This window comes from Meles meles, chromosome X, assembly GCF_922984935.1.
Source record: "Meles meles chromosome X, mMelMel3.1 paternal haplotype, whole genome shotgun sequence".
Taxonomy (NCBI): Eukaryota; Metazoa; Chordata; class Mammalia; order Carnivora; family Mustelidae; genus Meles; species Meles meles.
In genome coordinates this window covers 10056353-10078468 of record NC_060087.1, presented here as the reverse complement: position 1 = coordinate 10078468, position 22116 = coordinate 10056353, and the positions used below count along the sequence as shown (strand labels likewise).

Sequence of the window (22116 nt, the reverse complement as noted above, 5' to 3'; positions counted from 1 at the left end):
ACAATGCAATTAAAAAAATGGGCAAAGGAACTGATCTTTTTTTAAGATTGTGTTTATTTATTTGCGAGAGCACGTGCACAAGCAGGGGGAGGGGTATACATCCTGGCTCTGCTACCTGATGGCTGTGAGACCCCGATGGAGCTACAAAAACTCCTTGTGCCTTGTGTTTCTTTGTCTGTAAAATGTGGGCGGTCAGAATACACATGCTTCATATGGATGATATAAGAATTAAGTGAGTTAATACATATAAAGGTTTAAAATTGTACCTGGTACACAAAAAGTGCTCAGTAAATGTTACTTTTTATCATCATCTAAGAAGGGGTTGTGTTCATTCTCAAAAAAAAGATGTGAGAAGTAAAGACCAGAGGTGATACTGTATTATTTCTAACACGGGGGATGGAAAGACCCATGTCCTTATTTTCAGGGACAGATCAGATGGAGAGTGTTGGGGAAGACGAAACTCCTATTTGACAGTGGGTAGCCCAACTCTGGAAAGGAACGCAGCTGAAACTTCCAAAATATATGCCTGGAACTTGACCAAGAGGTTTTCAAATAAATATAATCTATGACAAAAATGGGGAGGAAAAAACCCCATTCTCGGGTCATGCAAAGCCTGAAAAGGAGAAATTCTAAGGAGGTGTTGCTTGACTAGATGATTTCTGGTTTACATACCATGAAACCAAACAAAATTATGAAAAACAGAATCGTATAGGATTACACATAAAATTTTTATTGAGAATTTTGTCTTGTTACAAAGAATTCATAGGCCTTTAGTTATACTATATGGGTAAGATGGTGGACAGCAAACATGGTTACCAAAAGTCATCTGTTTCTTCGTGAGAAAAGCCCGTGAAACTAAATTAGGGAAAGATAAAAACAATTTTAATTTATTAAATTCTTGTCGAGTTTATTCAGGGATCCTTATAATGTTCACATTCTTTCTCTGTACGGTTTCCGACCTCGTTGAAAATTTCTCTCAGAAGCAATTTCACAAATTAAAAAATGAAACAGATTTCTCACAGGGAGACTCAAATAGCTGAACATTTCCCTTGGTCGACACACCAGCAACGTAATGGTTTGTGTAGGAACACCGCACTGAGGAAACCATACCTTTCGTCTTTGTCGCTAGACGGCAGCGTGTCCACTTCTGAGGCTTCTCTGCCAACTTTCTTTGAACTCTGACACAAAGAGGGAAAAAGAATTTTGAAATTACTTATGTATCAATCTTATTCAACACTCTGATTTCTCTCAGGACTAATCTGAGATATAGATGCAATTCAAGAGTCTAAAAAAGAGGTGACTTTTAAACATGAAATTCAGCAAGCACACCAAAAAAAAAAACTATCTGGTGCCCATTCTCGACACCCACGGTGAGACGGAAGTAAAACACCAGGGCTTCGGACAGTGCTCAGGCATTCATTGTTCACGAACAGACCTTCATTATGTTCTTTCTTGTTCTTAAAATGATAGGCATCCTAAACTTTTATAAAATATGACAAATCAAAACCTCTTCAACCCTCACCCAAGCAAAGCGAGGAAATTTTGTTGAGAGTCTCATGTATCAAAAAGACTCAGGGCTCTATCTGAACTGTGGATTTTCTATGCTTCCACCTTTCTGGCTCCAATGGAGAAGGCAGATCTGGGTCCCACAGCTTTGGAACAAACCAAAGCATCTTGGCAGCCCCCTCCACAGTAGGCCGGTCCACAGCATCAGCACCTTTTCTGCCGTCTCCTGGTCTTGATCCTGCTGAATAATTTTCATGTATTTCTCCAAAGGATTTTCACCACAAACAGATTGGCCTTTCATTTCTTCAACACTGATTTCTTTTTCCATTTCAATCTTGAAGGACTCTTCAATCATCCTCTGTGGAATTACAGGTGCCAACACAGGAAATACACAAACACATTAAAACAACCTGTAAGTGTTTAAAAGGGCACAGTAATATAATCTTGGTCCCATAAGTACAACCTGCATGCCAAAGAACTGGTTTTTTGGTTGAAGTCATTGCCATCAAAGGGGGACAAACAGGTCATCTCAATGAAGGAAGGCATTAATTCGCCTCAAGTGTCCCATGCTTTACGCCAGATGAACCAGGAGTCCGAGGAACATCCATACGGAAGATAAATTCTGGTAAGACTCAGCAGGTATGTGAAGTGGCCAGAGTAACCCATGTGCCTGGGACCGGAAGCAGGACCGAGAAGGCCAGAAGAGAACCAGAGGAAGGAGGAGAGCAGGGGGGCCCCTGAAAGCCACTGCTGACCAGCAGTCACCTCCGCAGGGTTACCCGAGTTCCAGCTGGCTGACGTTGAATGTCTTCTTTAAAACCCATTCAAAAAGGGAAGACCTAGAGCAAAGCCAAGCCCACCTCCTTTAGGCCTTGTTTCCAGGACCAGATGAGAATGCACAAGAATGAGCTTGCAAAAACTCCCCATTGCTGCTGAACTCCTAAGGTCTATGTTACACACAGGCTCTCTCAGTGCTCTTAAGCAAAGTGGTCTTAAGCAAAGAAGACCGGGATGCCTACCACAGGCTTTTAATACTAAGCTTAGTAATAACTAAAATTTGTATGGAACCTCAAAGACCCACATAGCCAAAGCAATCTTGAAAAAGAACAAAGCCGGAGGTATCACAATGCCAGATTTCAAGATATACTACCAAAGCTATAGCAATCCAAACAGTATGGTACAGGCACAAAAACAGACACACAGATCACTGCAACAGAACAGGGAGCCCAGAAGTACACCCATGCTTACATGGTCCACTAACTGCTACAAAGAAGGCAAGAATATACAACAGGGAAAAGACAGTATCTTCAGTAAGTGATGCTAGGAAAATTGGGCCACTTCCTTAAACAAAAATCAGCTCAAAATGGATGAATGTGCAACCCGAAAGCACAGAAATCCTACAAGAGAGCACAGCAGTAACTTCTCTGACATTGGCCTTAGCAACATTTTCCTAGATACGTCTTCTGAGGCAAGGGCAACAAAAGCAAAGGAAAAAAAACCCCAAAACAACAGCAACAAAAACCAAACACAAACAAAAACCTACTGGGACCACATCAAGATAAAAGGCTTTAGCACAGTGAAGGAAACCATCAACAGAACGAAAACAAACAAACTGAAGGTGAGAAGATGCTTGCAAATGACATATGCAATGAAGGGTTCATACCCAAAATATATAAAGAACTTACACAACACCAAAAAACCCAAATGATCCAATTAAAAGCCAACAGAGGACCTGAATAGACGTTTCTCCAAACACGACATCCAGATGGCCAACTGACGCATGAAGAGATGCCCGGCATCACTCATCAGCAGGGACATGCAAATCCTAACCACAGTGAGCTCTCACCTCACCTGTCAGAACGGCTAAAGCCAAAGAGACAATCGACAGCAACTATTGGTGAGGATGTGGAGAAAAGAGGAACCCTTGTGCCCTGCTGGTGGGCACGCAAACTGGGTGCAGCCGCTGCGGAAACAGTATGGAGGTTCCTCAAAATACTAAAAACAGAATTACCCTATGATCCAGTAATTCCACTACTGGATATTTACCCCAAGAAAACGAAAACAATAATCCGCAAAGATACACGCACCCCGATGTCTACGCAGCATTAGTCGCAACGGCCAAGAGAGGGAAGCATCCCGAGTGTCCGTGCACGGGGGAGTGGGTGGAGAGGGGCTGTGCACACGACAAACTAGGGCTCAGCCACAGAAAGGAAAAGGATGGGGTCCTGCCACCTGTGACAACACGACGGACCCAGAGACTATTATGCTGCATGAAATAAGTCAGACACAGACAGACACCATGTGATTTCACTTATGTGTGGAATCTAGAGAACAAAACAAATGAACAAAGAAACAACAAACCCAAAACACCCAAACTCAAATACAGACAACAAACTGGGGGTTGCCCGGGAGGAGGGGGTAGGGGGTGGGGGAAATAGATAAAGGGGATTAAGAGGCACAAACTTGCAGTCATAAAAAGTGTAAGTCACAGCAATCTGGAGTACTATGTAGGGAACACAGTACCACTGCAATAATGTATGGTAAAAGAAATCCCAAACCAAACAACCTGCCACTCCTATGACTTCGGGATACATTAAGGACTTGTGTCCCTGGGAGCTAAGTACTTACGGGAGGCGCACCAGAGGAAAAGCAGCATAGAGAATTTGTGTGTACTTAGCATTACCCGCTCTTGATCCAGTTTTTCTAGTTCTCTTCGTTCCCTTTCTAAAGCTTCTTGCCGCTCACTCTGCCGTCTCTCTTCTCTCTGCCTGCGTTCTTTCATGTGCTCTTCCCACGTTTTTTCTTCTTCCTTCTGTTCTCCCATTTGTTTCTGATCCACGCCTAATGGGTCAGAAAAGAAAGGGAACGTAGTTTCTGGCATCGGATTTTCAACTATACACACGGCTGCTTTGCTTTGCCAAGGCTCAGGAAGATTCTGCGTGGCTTCTCACGGACTCCTGGCCTGTTGCATCTTCAAGCCCCCAAACCCACTCCTCGCCCTGCACCTGCCTTTTACTTTGCTAAGATGAAGACCGGTCACCCTTCAGAGGAGGACTCTAACTGCCTCCCACGCCCCCTCCAATCGCAGCTTCTTACACTCTTTGCTCACTTCCGCCCTTCCTAAGGCAAGCCGTGCCTCTGTCTAGGAGCCTGCCCCCCGCTTTAGGACTCCGAGTTAGCCGTTAGCCCCTCTTCTCTTACACAGCACTTTCCCAGCTCTTCCCCTCGCTCCCGTGCAGGCATCCCATCTCTCCTGCCGCAGAGAGGACGCCGCCGCCATGCTCTACCCGCCACCCCCACCAGAGCGGGCTCGCTGCCACCTCCTCCAGGCTGATCCCCGACCCTTCCCACACCTCCTTCTCTAGGCCCCACCTCTCTGTTTGCTCACGCCCCGGCTTCTAACAGGCTTCCTGCCATCAACACCTGGAGATCTCACAGCCCTGGCTTCCTTCCTGGCCTCCTCATTCCTGCGGAGGGTTCCGTAACCGTGCTTGATCACGGAGCGTGCCTCCTTCATCGCGCTCTTCCCGTGCTACATCCACTCGGCCAGCACGGCTCACAGGCCCTTCCTCCTGCCGCACTGAGCGGCGCTCTCCAGGACGCCGGCCTCTGCCCGCAGGCCACCCACCTTCACCGCTGTGGGTGCGCGTCACTTCCTGGGTCGGCTCCGCACACTCTCTGCTCTGGGGGAGTCCAAACCCATAGCGGTTCAGGCTGACGATCTGTTTTCTTTCCAGACTTCCTCTATCACCGTGGCCTTCGCTAGGAGACCTGCCACCCACAGAGCCGCACGCCCACTGTACTCAGCGGCGCTGGCCTCGCGCCACGCCCTCGCTTTCACGGCCGCCTTAAGCTGAGGTGCTCCCTCCCTCCCCGACACCGTGACCTGCTGCGCAAGCCCCCACTTAAATGCCACCTCCTGGGTGAGGTCCTCCTTACTCTTGAAGTCACACCTGGCTCCTCCAGCACCATATGCACACGTACTTTGTCCCTGCCTCGTCACAACCCACAGGCATCGGTCTTCTCTACTTGTATTCCTTCCGGCCAAGGACCATATTTTCATCGTTTGTTCCCTCAGCCTGCAACACAGGCCCCCATGCCTCACATGCTGAATTCAGCCTCAAGTCCACCGATGACTGCGCTGACCTTCTTCTCCTCCAGCCCTGGCCCCTAACCTCAAGCTTCCCCAGCAATGCTAAGCAACGGTAAGTGCACAGGTTCACCACGGGACTTCAAACCTCACAGCCGTGCCCTGTCTAAGTCACTAGCAAAAAGTCAGTTTTACTAATAGGACAGGAGCAACAATACTCTCTTAATCCTGGTCATGAAATTCTAAGAGCGGAGGAGGCGCCGACCACTTCCCTAAGCAGCGACGCAGCCTCCTGCCTGCTGGGGAACGAGGGTTACTCCCGGATGCGCCAGACTCTCACACGGAGCAGCAACCCCAGAATGAGAATGCCGTTTGCGAGCTAATTTAAACAGATGAAAAGGGCTGCTTCTTCCCTGGGAGGTGCACTTTGTAGCTGCCCAGGCGCAATGAAACCGCCCTGGACCCTAAGAACAAAGAAAAGAAGCGTTCCCACGGGCACAAAGGTATTGAGCCTGGGGCCTTTGCGTCTCCCTGTGCACCCCAGATAAAGAAGTCAAACAATGTAAGACACTTTCTCAATGACTGCAACGTAACCACACTACTTAACAGTCCTTTAAAAAGCCATTTACTATAATCTATGTTGTGTGTCAGAAACAAAACACCTGTCTGCTCAGTTGCTTTCCCTTATTCTATCCCGTTGCTTTTCTTCCCTCCTCACTCAGATCTTGGCCAAATGCCTGCCCATCAGACCTGCTCTCAGGTGCCACGGTCCGTATCGGTATCTATCCCGCAGGAGGTCCTCGATGGCCTGACGACTGCCCGACTCTCCTACTAGAAGCTCCAGGAAGCAGGGGCCTGGGCTGGTACCCGGCTGTCTGCCCAGCCATGAGGAAAGTGCCCAGCAGAGAAAAGGCTCAAAGAATCTCTAGCATCATTTACTCGGGAATTGGCAAAAATCAACCCTTTCCAAGTCTCATGCCTCCGTCAGCGACTGCTCACATTCCCAGCCGTGTCTCAAACCAAGAAACTGGTTGTAACAGGCTCTGCGGAGGTTTTAGGGAGGACGTTCTCCCCGTGTTTGTAAAGGACCAGTAGCCAGTTTTACTTGAGGCACTTTCTTTCAACGCTGAAGCCTCAACACTTCGGTCCAAGGAGAAAAGGACCTGGCTGTTGGCTGAGCCCTGGAGCAAAGCCCCAAGCTCCCCACTACACCTTTCTTCCACGCTGGGGAGGCAGTGGGTCAGCTGGAGGAGGCAAGAGGAAAGACAGGGCGGGTCCGGCAAGACAAACCTCATGGCCAGTTTCCCTGCAAGGTCACCAGCTTTTCTGCAGACTGAAATATGTAAAGGTTTTGCTTGTCCTACTTTCTTAAGGCATGGAGGAAGAGAAAACACAGTAAGATTCAGCACTACTAATTCGTTAATCTACTTTGCTCGTTAAAACAGAGGAAAACTTACCCGGGGAGTGACAGGACACAGGTCTGGCGGCCGCGGCGGCATCCGCGTGAGGCATGTCGCCGGCGGGATGGAAGCTATCCGCTTCAAACGGCCTCACTGCGCTCCCTGCATCTACACGAGGTGCAAACAAGTGTCCCGTGAGTCCTCCGCAGCGAGGGCAGGAGAAGGGAGCATAGCGCAGCGGAGGGAGAACTCTCGGTGAAGCGCGCGAGTTTTGGCCCAAGCAACAGGGCCAGCTCTTTGCCTAGAGAACTCTAGGAGTCTGCATCAGAGCCGCCTGACCATGGTACTCACTTCTCCCAGTGTTGTTCTGCTTTCGAGAATCAGAGTCCTTTATAAAATCTCATTGGTTCCCTGATAGGAAAATCTACCAAGGGAAAGCATTCACCTGGCTTGCGGATACATCACTTGAATCCTACTTGAAATCAATGATTTAACAAACTTAGTCACAAGGATTTTGAAAAGCTTACTAAGCCTTATCGTTTAAATGTTCGAAACCTGATACTTGCACAATGCCCATGAGGCTCATGAAGCAAAATGGCAGGTCCCGCAGAAATAGGAAGACTGCCAAGCTGGAAAGCACCGCGGGCATGAGCCGCGCTATGGCTCTGTCCCACTTACCCTTCCACACTGGGCTCTGGGGCATGGCCACAGCCAGGACACTAATTCCAGACTCACGAGCTTGTATTATTTTACCTCCATTCTTGAATTTTAAAAATGGGCTTTCTAAATCTTAGGCAGTCAATAGGATCAATAAAAGTAATGGCATACTCATGTTCCATAAAAGGGAAAAAAGAATTCTTAAAAATCACTTATTTTAACTCTGAGGCAATCCCAAACTTGGTAAACTGAGTTAAGGATTCACTTACAGGCTCAGCTCCAACTCTGACATTGTGAGCTACCCTGAAATGCTTGATAAATGGAACTCAGAACGCACCCCTGAAAATCTCCGTGATGTAAAGATGAGGCAATATATCTATATTTGTGGTTTTATCACAAAATAAAAACGTCACAATCTGTAACTGCTCTGCTCTTCATGACAATGAGTATGTTTCACCCAAACTAAGCTTTCTCCATTTTGAGCTTATAAAAATCAGTACACGTATTTGAACTTACATTCGAAAGATGACTCAAATTCCTCATTGTCCTTAAGAGGTAGCTTGGCCGGATTTGAAAATTCACTTTTGTCCTGAAGCTCCATTTGTCTTGGACAAAGACTAGAATGGAAGAATAAAAGTCAAGAGCGTCAAGTTGTAGGAATGTAAAATCCAAGAGCACAGGGCGATGAAAACCCTTTGGGACTCAAGAAAATGCTTTCGGAAAAAGCAGCTGTTCCTGGGCCCTCGGAGAGTAAGAGCTAGGATGCTGGGGGCACCTTCCACACACCAGGCGTCCCTCTAAGCCACTGGCTCGGTGACCCCTCACGGCCACCACACGGCGAGACAGGCACTACCACCATTACCACAGTGCTCCTATGACAAGTTAACTTTCTCAAGAACCAGAAAGCGTTTTTGAGAAACCCGAATTCTGCACACCCTCAGCACATGTCAGCTGAAGAGGTTATACTACAAGCCCATGTGCATCAAAGGGCCCCAACTCAGCTTTCTTCCTGGCTTTATTACAACAAAGAATGATATAAAACACCATTACAGGCGTTAGGATCGTAACAGGCCCATGTGGCAGTTCTCAACTCTGCACAGTGTAACGGAGTCAATACGCAGAAGCCCAGACTGGAGCCCGGAACTAAGAAGCCAGCGTCTCCAGCCATGGGGACCACACACAAACAGGGGTCCTCCATGTGACTCAAATCCCTAGACTGGGCAACCCACTGCTGACCTCCTTAACACACCCACTGCCTCCTGCTTCACCAATTGCACCCCAGGACCCACTGCCCGGAATTTATTTCAATGATCTACAAAGTGGAACCTTATACGGTCAGGAGCGAGACAAGATGTCTACTCTTGCCACTTTTATTCAACACAGTACTGAAAGTCCTAGCCACAGCCATCGGACAAGAAATCTGAGGCATCCATATTGGAAAGAAAGAACCAAACTGTCACCATCTGCAGATGACAGGATTCTAAACATAAAAAATCCTCAAGACTCCACCAAAAAACTATTAGAGTGCATGGATTCAGGGAAGTCGCAGCTAGAAAATTCGTACCCAGAAATGGGCTGCATTTCTACACAATAATAACAAAGTAGCAGAAAGAGAAATTAAGAAAATCAGTTTCATTTACAATTGCACCAAAAAATAACACCTAGAAATAAATTTAACTAAGGAGGGGCACCTGGGTTGCTCAGTGGATTAAAGCCTCTGCCTTCAGCTCAGGTCATGATCTCAGGGTCCTGGGATTGAGTCCTGCGTCTGGCTCTCTGCTCAGCAGGGAGCCTGGTTTCCCCTCTCTCTCTCTCTCTCTCTCTCTGCATGCCTCTCTGCCTACTTGTGATCTCTGTCAAATAAATAAATAAATAAATCTTTAAAAAAATTTTTTTAACTAAGGAGCGGAAAGACCTGTACTCTGAAAGCTGTAAAACACTGATGGAAGAAATTGAAGATGACGCAAATGGCAAGATAGTCCATGCTCACGGATTGGAAGAAATAACAATGTTAAAATGTCCCTGCCACCCAAAGCAATTGACAAATTCAGTGCAATCCCTATGAAAATACCAAAGGCATTTCCCACAGCGCTAGAACAAATAGTAATGCTAAAATGCGTGCGGAACCACGAGAGATCCCCAAACAGCCAAAGCGATCTCGAGGAAACACAAAGCGGGAGGTAGCCCAAGCCCAGATGTCAAGACACACTACAGAGCTGTAGTGATCGCAACAGTGTGGGACTGGCACAACACCAGACTCACAGACCAATGGGAACAGAACAGAGAGCCCAGAAAGAAACCCACACTAATACGGTCAATTAACCACAAAGGAGGTAAGAATACACAATGGGAAAAGGACAGTCTCTCCAACAAATGGTCTTGGGGCAACTGGACAGCTACATGCAAAACAATGGAACTAGACCACTTCCTTACCCCCCGCACACAAATCAACTCAAAAGGGTTAAAGACCTAAATGGGAGCCCTGAACCCATAGAAATCCTAGAAGAGAGCACAGGCAGTGATGTCTCTGATATCAGCCTTAGCAACATTTTCCCAGACAGGTCTCCTGACACAAGAGAAACAAAACAAAATTAAACTGTTGGGACTACGTCAAAACAAACAGCTTTTGGACAGCAAACAGAAAGCATCACAAAACAAAAAGGCAACCTACTGAGTGGGAGATTTTTGTAAACGATATATCCCACAAGAGGCTAATATCTAAAATATGTAAAGAACTTACACAACTTAACGCCAATAACACAAATAAACTGACGAAAATGGCCAGAGAACCATCTTCCCAGAAAAGACCTATAGAAAGCCAACAGACATGTGGAAAGAGGCTCAACATCACTCATCAGGGAAAAGCAAATTAAAGCCACAATGAGGTATCACCTGACACCTGTCAGAATGGCTATAACCAGAAGGACAAGAAGCAGCTGCTGTTGGTGATGATGTGGAGAAGGAACCTTCGTGCACTGCTGGTGGGAATGCAAGCTGGTGCAGCCACTGTGGACAGTATGAAGTTTCCTCAAAAAATTAAAAACAGGGCACCTGGGTGGCTCAGTGGGTTAAGCCTCTGCCTTCAGCTCAGGTCACGGTCTCAGGGTCCTGGGATTAAGGCCCGCATCGGGCTCTCTGCTCAGTGGGGAACCTGCTTCTCCCTCTCTCTCTGCCTGCCTCTCTGCCTACTTGTGATCTCTCTCTGTCAAATAAATAAAATCTTTAAAAAAAAAATTAAAAACAGAAATACCATATGATCCAGTAATTTCACTACTGGGTATTTATGCAAAGAAAAGGAACACACTTATCTCACAGCAGCATTATTTAAAACAGCCAAGATATGGAAGCAACACACGTGTCCACAACTGATGAATGGTAAAGAAAATGTGGGGGGGCGCCTGGGTGGCTCAGTGGGTTAAGCCGCTGCCTTCAGCTCCGGTCATAATCTCAGGGTCCTGGGATCGAGTCCCGCATCGGGCTCTCTGCTCAGCAGGGAGCCTGCTTCCCTCTCTCTCTCTCTGCCTGCCTCTCTATCTACTTGTGATCTCTGTCAAGTAAATAAATAAAATCTTTAAAAAAAAAAAAAAAAGAAAATGTGGGGCACACAGAGCTATACACAATGGGGTATTACTCAGCCATGAAAAAGGATGAGATTTTTGCCACTTGCAACAACACACATAGATCTGAGAGTATTATGCTAAGCGACATAAAGCAGACTGAGACAAATACCATGTAATTTCACTTACATGTAGAGTCTGAAAAACAAACGAACAAACAGAGGCCGCTGGCTGGCTCGGTCGGTTAAGCACCCAACTCTTGATTTCGGCATTGGCCACAATCCCACAGTTGTGAGACAGAGCCCTACGTTGGGCTCCACGCTCAGCGCAGAGTTTGCCTGAGAGTCTCTCTCCCTCTGCCCCCCCCCACTCACGTGCACTCTCCCTACAATGAATAAATAAAATCTTTTAAAAAATGAATAAACAAAGAAAAAGCAGAATCAGACCTATAAATACAAAACGAACAAAGTGATGGTTACCAGAGGGAAGGGGGCAGGGGGATGAGCAAAATGGGTGAAGGGGAGGGGGAGGTACAGGTTTCCACGTATGAAGCGAACAAGCCATGGGAACAGAAGGCATAGCACAGGGAATACGGTCAAGAGCCGTGCAACAGTGTCATACGGTGACAGGCCGAGCTCCAACTGTGGGGAACAGAGTGTAACGTGAGGAGTCCCCTCACTACGCTCTATACCTGAAATGAATGTAACATTGTCTGTCAACTATGCTCAAGTACAAAAAAAAGACTGGAACCTTGTTTGTTTATATTTAAGTGCTAAAATATTTTTTTTAAAGATTTTATTTATTTATTTGACAGACAAAGATCACAAGCAGGCAGAGAGGCAGGCGGGCGGGGAGCAGGCTCCCTGCTGAGCAGAGAGCCTGACATGGGGCTCGATCCCAGGATCATGACCTGAGCCGAAGGCAGAGGCTTTAACCCACTGAGCCACCCAGGTGCCCCCTAAATGCCAAAATATTTTTATATGACTTTTTAGTGATGTGTGAAATTGTTTTAAGTTTAAACTGAATTTGTTTTCGCAGATTTGGTCCATTTGTTTTATCTCTGTTAACCCAGTCTATCTGAAGTAGGAAGCTGTTCACTAATAGCAGAGTGTAAATCCTACATGCCAAGTTTAGCAAACAAACAGAAATTACTTCTTTACTCAAAAGAATGTTCCTCCCCACCCCCGGCCCAGGTAATTTAGATCATTCTCAAAGATCACACGCCATCTTACAACCTGACTACCGATTCTATACTGCCACAGAAAAGCCCAGCGAGTCCAGGGTGAGACCCCGAGCAGCTCAGTAGACTCGGCCGAGGCCCAGCGGAAGGCGGTATTACCTGGCCTGCTCTGGAGGGCTGGGCGGCGGGTGGAGGGCAGCGCTGTGCCTGGACTCAGCAGATGAAGGCCGGGGCGTTCTGTCAGGACAAGGACTGGGGTCAGCCGCATGGGATCGGCCCAGACCTAAGGGGGAGAAGGCTTGACTTTAAGAATTGCAAGGAGAAGACAGCAACATGGTCTCCAAACAGTTCTATTACTCTGACAGTGAGTTCTACTATCCTTGTAAATAGCTGTGTATGATGCCGAAGTGATCTCCCCAACTAACGATTCAAGCCCCTAAATTATTATTGTAGGAACAATAAAACGCGCCCACCTAACCAGAGGTAAAAGGAAAGCCACTGTCGCTCTGCACATGTCTGCGTGCCCAGGAAAGTGCTAGAAGAGGACAATACCCCACCACTGCCCACAGCAATCCCGCAACTTAAGGGGATGCCCCTGCTAACCAGGAAAGGCAGGACAAGAGAGGACACCAGTGCTGGGGCTCAGGCGACCCCGGGCTCAGCTCCTGCTCCTTCCTGCCGTCTCGGGCAGGCTGCGCTCGGGCTCGGGTAAGAGGCCCTCCGAGGACCAGAGCAAACCCAGAGCTTCCTGCAACCCTCCCGGCAGCCGCTCACCTTCCAGACACATTTCACCATCGAGGCTCCTTTTTGCTTTGGGCACGGGAGTGGAGGAGAGGCGTCTGGAGGCAGTGCCCCTGCGTGGCCGCGAGGCCGTGCTGCCCGCCCACGCCTCCGAGGTGCTGCTCTTGTCCTCTTCGGGGGTGCCCACCAGAGGCTGCTCAGAGACAACTCTGTCCTCGGCACAAGTGCGTCTTTGGGGTGAACTCAAATCGATGCTCTGGAGTGTTCCTAGCAAGTGCAGGGGTGGTGGGCTCTTGGCTGCTAAAGGGCTTTTAGCAGGGAGTTGACTAACTCTTCGATGGTAATTTCGGAAAGCCTTCTCCAAACGTTCGGTCTCTTGCTCTAGCTCTTTCATCCTGGCCTTGGTACTGGCTACAAACTCAAGGTCAGAATCACGGGAACTGCTCTCTGTGCTTGCATCTGGATAACTTGTGATCCTTGGTATAACCATCATCGGCCTTTCCCGGTCGAGAGGATTTTTTAAGAAATCCCCGCCTACATCCGCATCATAAGGCACCGCCGTCTTGCCACTCAGTAGTCTGCTGACCGACTGCTCGATCAGAGACTGCTTGGGCTTGCGGTACACTTCGTTCTCGAGCGCTGCGGGTTCCAAGAAGACCACGTGAGAAATGACGGGAAAAGGCAGAGAAGAGAGTTAAAAAAGACCATGATTTTTCAAAAACAAAAGGCGGTATTAAGGACAAGCTTCCACATTAGTTTCTGAAGCTGCAGTCATGATGGTAATTATTAACATTTATCAAAAGATTATATGTACCTTTCATTATGTATGATATTACTTCACAATCCATGACACACAATTGTGAAATCTAAAAAGTTCTGAAAACTGAAAATATATTCCTTATTTGGTGGCAAAGTCCACCGAAAAGCTTGACCTGAACCAATATAAACACATTTACAATCTTCACTTATTCCACCTGGCATGAATATTCATCCATTTGATTACGAAGTAATTACTGTGCTTCACTGCAGGATGCTGCGCAGAACCCCCAGGGCCGTGGCAAAATCCACAAGCCACAGCCCACAGCCTGAGTTTCCCATAAGGGAAGGAGGACATGCAGTCATGACAACGTTGTGGGCTAAGAATGCTCACTGCTCCCATTTTACGGATGGAGGGCGGAGACTACTGAGGCTGGCTCATGCGGTGAGCAAGGTGGAGAGCCGCTGGCACTGCCCCGGGCAAAGCCGGCACTTGGGACCACTACCTCTCCTGCACCGCCTCCTTGAGGACGCCATTGGACAGAGGCTCGCAATGTGCAACGCGGGGGTTCAAAAGGTTCTACCTTCTTGAAGTATCTTTCCTGATATGAGGTCACCAGAATTCCAGCTGTGGGCAGTGCGGCACACAGAATTATGGAGAGACAGTGAAGAGCAGGCACGAGCAGAAACGAGTAAAGGGAAAACCCGTGTGCGGAGGAAACAAGGGCCTAACCAGGACAGAGTGCGAATGGGACGGAGGGGGTTTCGGAACAAAGAAGCGAGAAAGCAAGCCCACTGGTAACACGCAGGAACCTGCTTTGTGCCTGCAAGCAGCGAAAGAAGGTGCGGAAGCTTCAGCGTCCCAGTTACGAAGTAGGAAGGGGCGGCCGTCATGCACAGCAGTGAAAATGGAGTAAGAAAATGACGGCAGCAACCATCCCCTCGGTGTCACGTGTGGCCCGGGCCCCGTACTGCCACCCGTCTCGCTTCATCTTCATCCACACGGCCACCACCACTCCTAGCCCTGTCACACAGTAAGGACACTGAGGCCCAGGGACGTTCAAGGGAGTGTGCCCAGGGTCAGAGAACGGACTTCACAACGGGGACCCGAAACAAGGAGCGCTTCCGGACTCCGCTCGCAGTGGTGCTCGTTTTTCTGACCGCCCTGCTTCTCGCACGCGAGCACACGTCTTCCCGGGGACATGTCACACCACGGAACAGTCAACTGGTCTTTGCGGCAGGGTCACACACAGAAAAGGAAAGCCTAGGTTCGGGATGAATCTGGGGACCTCTGTGTCACTACCACACCTCTCCTGAGTCACGGGGCATCTGTGAGAGCAGGTCACTATAGCAGAGGACCTGGCTGCTCGTCCTGATATAGAAGTTTCACTTCTCAGCTGACACATATTTCTATAACTCTTCCCCTGCTATGAGAATTACTAAAAATTCACTGAGTAATCATTACATTTTCACAAACATCAGAAGCTTTACACACACACACACACACACACACACGTGTTAAAAATGTCTTTGACCTGTCTGGGTTTGCTTCAGTTGCAATTTCAAATCGGCAACCTGTATAGTTAACCTCTTTACGGAGTCGTCATAATCAAGTATCTGGGCCTTCAGCTGTGCAGAATGTTCGATCTGAAAAGATTTAGGGAAGGAAAAGAAATGAACATAAGACAAATCACAGCTTATTTCAAAAGGGCCAATTCTCTCCTCCGGCTTATTCTTTCTCTTTATTGCCAACTCCGAGCGCGTTTATACCTATGAAACCACAGAACACACTAACAAGTTTTCTAGCTCCTTCTTTACTCGTCTCACACAGCAGCTACTCCAGGAGAGGAGACAGACAGTATTAAGTCGCGGGGTGAGGATCAAGGGATACTTTGAACAATGGGCACCATCACGGCCTGGAAAACCACGTGTGTAGGGGAGTTTACTTTTCTCTTGATTGTATCACTATTATGAATACAATGTCACAATCACTCAAGAATTTTCTCAGACGAGAAAGAACACTGGGGGAATGATTAGCATATGGGGGGAATTTCTCATGCTAAAGTAGATCTGACTTATGCTGGTGTGACCCACACCGAGTTTACACACCCACAAAGTGCACCACCCTGACACCCGGATGAGCCCAGAGCAATACTCACTTCACTCTGCAGCTGTTTCTGCAAAGCCTGCTTGTGGCTTTCGAACTCCTTATGCTCAAATGCGATAGCGTCTTCTGCTTTCTTGAGTTCTTTCTGAAAAACCACCAGCTCGGGAGACGGCTGAGCTATACCTATGAAGGTAAAAAAGCTTGGTCATCACCAACCTGAAGTTTTCTCATTTCCCTTCACAAAAGCAGCTAAAGAGGCTTTAGATGGCTTTGCCCCTTCTTTGTATGCACACAGTTAACATTAGTTTTACTAAATGGTCTAAGAGCAGTCCCGAATCACCAATTTCAGAACAAAAGAATTGAATGCACATAACTGCAAACTCGACCACTCTTCCGAGTTCTACTCCCAGTACAAGAACTCCTAAAAATCCTCAAATGAACGTGAATGACCACCTCCCTCCTCTACCATGCAGAGAGGCACAGAAAGAACGCTCTGTCCAAGCCTGCCAGTGATGGCCCCTAGGTCCAACCCAACCTGTGCCTCTGTTAGCGGCACTCAGGGTCCAGAAAGCAAGCAGATGGTGTTCCCAGTATGGGCCATCAGAAGACCCTTTAATAAAGAGACACTTACACAGGGTAGCCACAAAGGGTGGTGCAGTTCCCCGGGTCGGACTGCGGCCACGTGGTTACCAATCCTCAGGCCTGGAGGGTCGGGAAGGGAGGCACTCCCAGAGCTGGACAGAGCGAGCAGGCACAGGGCGCTGGTCAGGCGTCAGGGATCTCACTTTGCTGAGGCCCAGGGCCAGCCCAGGGCGACTCCACAAGGAGGAGATGGAGAAGGGATACAATCACCTCGACCTCGCTCTTCCCTCCTTCCAAGCGCTTGATCGTGTCCCCACTGGCGGGACACCAGCAGTCTGGAGGGTTCAGCGGGCAAGGTGGCCGGGGACCCTCTTGTGTCTTAGTGCCACGACTACGCAGCAGCAAGCAAACACTAGCTTCGATTCGAGCATCTTAATTTTATAAAATCTTCCCAACTGAAGCTTCCCTTACAGGACAAAGAGCTTTCAGAATACCAAGCTAATAGCAACTACAAAGCCACACCAATTAGAAAGAAAGACCTACGGTTTAGGAGACGCACGTTTTCACTTCTGGTCTCTTCCAGCTGTTGTTTCAGTAATTTATTTTGTGCCTGAAGCTCCAGTTTCCCTTCTTTCAGGAGCGAGTAGTCACTCATCTCTTTCACCTTTTCAGTCAGCAGACGGTTCTGCTTGGTGACTGCCGAAGACACGGCTCTGACAGACTCTAGCTCAAGCTGCAATTGAAACAGAAAAACCAGTACTTGAACGGTGACTTTACAGGGTCGCCTCCGTGAAAGCTGGAGGGCCACCCAGAGCTGGGCGTCATGACTGAATTAAGGCCCCTTGACAGAAGTCTAGTTCTCCGCGACGAGACCCCAGCTCCTGCAGTACAAGTCATCTTTTGCCCTGGCGCTGGGGCAAGGGCAAGTTCACCCAGCTGCTACTGTGTACGACCCTGTCCTGCAAAGCTAGTGCTTCTGATCACTACCCCATTTTCCGGATGCAACTAAGGGCTCAACCAAGTCACGGACTAAACAGTCCAAACACATCAAGAGGATAAATGAAGATAAATTATGTAGGACTAAAATGGAAGTTTCATACATAGTCTTAATGTCTGTTTCAAAACAACAGGCTTAACAATTACCTCAAGCTCTTTGACACGATTTACTGAACGATTAAGTTCTTCCTTTTTTGAATTAATAGCTGTGAGCTCCTCTTGCAAATGTATAGCTTTTTCTGAAAGAAACAGCCAACCAATTAACATCATCATGTTTTCCTAGTGAATATAAAATCATTTAATAATTTATGGCCCACAGGTCAGCTCTAATGACTATTTCATTATCTAAATAAGCAGAAGTCAGGGCCAAAAAAAAAAAAAAGAAAAGAAAAAAGTCAGCAGGCAAACACGAAATAAGCCCTGTTACTCAACGGGGGATGGGATGTTAGCTGCAGCTGTCAAATATGCGGCCAACGCCCTCCCGCTACACATGCCCCACCGCCTACACCACCTGCTCAGGGCACGGGGCCCTCAGGCCAACCGGTCTGAATTTCTTTGAAGACAGAGATTTAGTTGTCCATCGTGATTCTGTAGTTCCTATTCTATCATTTGTACTTCATCTAACACAAGTCCATGTAGACATCTCATTAAAAAAACACTTGGCTGAACACACAATGGTCCGGATACCTAAATAAGCATTCACCTTCACAAGACAGCTGAGAAGGACCAGGCCCACGCTGGGCGACCTGGCTGGGCGGTATCAAGTACCTAGCCCTGGTGTCCTCCCAAGAGTCCATTTGAAATCACCACTACAAGTTTAACTTCTTATCATTGACAAGTTCCTAGACATATATTAAAATGCAAAATACCTCAAAGACTGAAAAGTTACCCAACTTTCCTAGTTTCGGGCTAATGTCTACAAGAGTTTAAGAGGTTATCGATCATGCGAAAATATCACAAAACAGAAAAATACACTAGAAATAAAAGAAATAAGAAACTAGGTCACAGGGACAGGGAAGTCAAAATTTTCCTTAGGAAGAAATGAAGTCTCTTTCATGGTTAAGAGTGGTATTTAAGGGGCGCCTGGGTGGCTCAGTTGGTTGAGCGACTGCCTTCAGCTCAGGTCATGATCCCGGACTTCCAAGATCGAGTCCTGCATCGGGCTCCCAGCTCCTTGGGGAGTCTGCCTCTCCCTCTGACCTTCTCCTCTCTCATGCTCTCTCTCTCTCACTCATTCTCTCTCAAACAAATAAATATTAAAAAAAAAAAAAAAGAGTGGTATTTAAGGGATGTCAGTAAGTTGCTGCCACCTTCTTGACAATCGCATTTATCACTGAAACCAAGCTGGATTTTTATCCGACTTTATTCATCACTGAAAACACTGAAATCAAGTTGGATAAAATCCTGCTGATAAATCACTGGCCTTTGTGAATATATAAAAGGTTAAACACTAAGGTTCACAAAAATGTAGTAGGAGAGTATTTTTTTATTTTGTGAAATTAAGATAATAAAAAACATGTAACTTTTATAGTAACAAGACGTGTTAGCTCTGTCTTTTTTAGGATACAGAAGAGGCCCAACTAGGAAAGCTAACAGCCTCTATCAGTGCTGAGAAATACAGCTTGCCCCCAGAGTCACCTTTATTCTTCCTTTCCTCTTCAATCAGCCTGTTAGTTCTGGTGATATAGTCATCCTTGAGTTCAAGTTGATACCTGCCAATCAGAAGAACCAAAAATGAGCTCCTGGTCACTTTCCTGGACAGACTGCCGTCAACACACGAGCTTATCTACAGCACCGGGGACCCCAAGGTGACAACAGGTAAACCTCAGGCTCTCTCAAGACAAAAGCCAGGGATCTGAACATAGAAGGCCCATAAAACCCGGCTGCGATCCTGTTAATCAGGTCCCAAAACTCCATCACACAAAAATCAAGGGTCTCGATGTTGTTGTGAGGTTACTGAGAGCAATTATTTCTCAGTTGGTCTCGACTGACTGGAGGTAGTAAATTAAGGTCAACTTACAGTGTTTGTGACACTCTAGATCCCAAATGATAACCAAGTCAGTCACTTGTGATCCAATTCACCTATCCTTTCTCCCCCCTCTAAGATACGCACTTTTGCCCTTCAAGGTGGAGCCAGTATTGAGTGCCAACTGCCAATAGCATTAGACCCGAATTAGCGAGACCCAAGGCACAGCTCATGGGGCTTCAGCCACCTCCACCAGCCATTCCCAGCTGCTTTCTGGTTCAGAGGCCAGAGAAAGGAAGGAGATACAATCCTGTGATAGTCTCCCAACGTCAACACCTGTGAAAGTCATCTGAGGACACCCAAAGCCCGACAAGTGATACCAAACAGTTCGCTCTCTCCATGGCTGGGCAAAGCTAGCAAACTGTGAGCAATAAGGGAAGAAAAGTGTGTGTAACAACGAGATTTACTTCAGTGCTCGCTGGTATGTTAGAGGAGCAGACATAATCCATGGATGAGACTCATCATTTCAAAACTGACACAATGAAAAGGTGCTTTTTTTTAACAGAATTCTTTTAAAGAATAACCTCCAGGAACATTTGTGGGTACTACGGAGTGGAATACCCATGACAAATTATGGGCAAGGCAATAAGGTGAGGCCAGTGGGGGGCGCCTACGTGGTTCAGTTAGTTAAGCATCTGCCTGCAGCTTAGGTCGTGATCTCGGGTCCCGGGATGGAGCCCGACATTGGGCTCCCTGCTCAGCCGTGAGTCTGCTTCTCCCTCTCTCTAACCCTCCTCCCTGCTTGTTCCCTCCCTCTCTCATTCTCTCTCTCTCTCAAAAATTCTAAAGAGGCCGAGGACTAAGACACGGCCAGAGGAGCTGAGCGGAGCCATCGCTTCAGTCCACACGCACTAAGTCAGCACTAAGAGGGCACTCAGCGCACGCCAGCTGCCGTGCCACGCGGGAGGGAAAGCCACCATACGGGCTTAACGCCTTTGCACGAAGACACTATTCACCGGAACACACAACGCACACTACAGGAAAGCCCCAGGGACTACATCTGTCCATCTTCTCCTCTTCTATGCTGTGTTTTACTTCACAGAGCTAACCCTTTTTCTGGATTCGGACTTGGCAGAACCTTGAAGGAATACCGGGCACCCGTTCAGTGACAAACGCTGTAACCACCAAGAAGGCCACGGGAGAAATCATGGCCCATCCCCATCTTCGTGCCAGCATGAGGAGAGAATGAAAAATAATCGTACTTCCAACTTTGCAGCTGCTCAGCTCTGAAAACCGAGCAAGTCCTAATGTGCCCTAAAAACTGAAGCAAACCCTAAGCCTTCAGTCAGTGTCAGAGAAGCTACGAGTAAGAATGAGCAGAGGATGCCATTCTCTGTACCTTTTTAAACCCATCTTAAACATTCAGGGGAAAGCAGGACTACCAATGAAAACGTAATTTTTTAAACACCAAATGTTGCCATCAACTGTCCGTCTTATCTATTTCATCAGTGTTGCTGTGTTTTTAGCAACTTAATGGAACACAGGATTCCTTCAGCAGAGCCAACAATTACTTGAGAAGTTCGTTCTTGAGCTTCTGGTCACAGCTCTGCTCCATGCCCTTTATATCCTGCTCCTTCTTCCTGAGTGCGTCAGCTACGCCTTTATTCTTTTCCTCTTCCAGCCTCTGAGCCCTGAAATTAGCAAAAACAGAGAAAGCAAATGAGACAACCACAATATCTGAAGTGACAAATTTAGGGGGAAAAAAATCACCTGTGTTTTAGTTCCTCCATCTACGTAATGAACTGACTTAGTTCATCAACTAGCAGATGGAATGAATTATCCAGGGGCTCCTGGCTATGGGGAGGGTGAATGTACTAAGTTCAAAGTGGTCTCTTACCACACTCAGAAAGAGGTTCCAGCAAATAGAGGGCCATCATCAACTTAGGGATGAAAGAGTGATGTTTTTAGTCACAAAACCCAAACTCGTGTACTTAATTGCTTATTTCTTCTAGAATATTATTTCTAACTGTGAGACTTAATTGACGAGCCCATAAGAATTACAGGTAGAAGATTCATTTTTGGCATTTAATAATCCATCAACTGAATGTCGAAGAGCGCCAAAAGAAAGAGGAAACGATAGATGGGTGCTTCAGAACCTCCAAATCCAGAGAACGGAGTGCTTTTCATGGTGAGACACCTCACCCCATCGCCCACAAAACCAACTCTGGAGCCAGGAATCAGGTTCACAAGGTACTTAGACCAAACCACAGCGAGACCTATAAACACCACCGGCTCCGAGCAAAGGATAAATCCTTTGTGTTAGAGCTCCCTCTGCTGGCTAATCTGGAAGGCAAAGGCGCATTAAAGCCACTTCGGTTTAACATGCTTAGACGGGAGGAGTCGGGGAGGTGGAGGTAAGGAAATGATAATATAATCATGATTATGTAACCAATAATCTGCACACATTTTGTCCCTTTACTTTTCTCTCTCATTATCCATGTGCCACTTCCGTACCGCGAAAAGGAGGGTAAGAAAGGCAGAAGAAATCAAATGAACAGAGCCTACGAGAAGGAAAAAA

The 22116-nt window shown here is 47.2% G+C and overlaps 1 protein-coding gene across 6 annotated transcripts in view; it reads right to left on the bottom strand.

Annotated features, from left to right (window-relative positions):
* Nucleotides 1-715: 715 nt before the first annotated feature.
* Nucleotides 716-22116, bottom strand: part of OFD1 (OFD1 centriole and centriolar satellite protein) — a 46717-nt gene continuing 25316 nt past the window's right edge. For 4 of the 6 annotated variants that reach the window (XM_045994904.1, XM_045994902.1, XM_045994901.1 and 1 more), the window contains exons 10-22: nt 21110-21229; nt 19211-19284; nt 17720-17811; nt 17120-17309; nt 16047-16177; nt 15423-15534; nt 13165-13770; nt 12550-12673; nt 8170-8270; nt 7054-7164; nt 4190-4347; nt 1718-1864; nt 863-1178 (exon numbers count right to left, since the gene is read on the bottom strand). In XM_045994904.1, coding sequence (XP_045850860.1) covers nt 1029-1178; nt 1718-1864; nt 4190-4347; nt 7054-7164; nt 8170-8270; nt 12550-12673; nt 13165-13770; nt 15423-15534; nt 16047-16177; nt 17120-17309; nt 17720-17811; nt 19211-19284; nt 21110-21229 — 2116 coding nt within the window. In that variant the 3' untranslated portion in view covers nt 863-1028. The other 2 variants (XM_045994905.1, XM_045994903.1) reach the window with 1 other exon arrangement.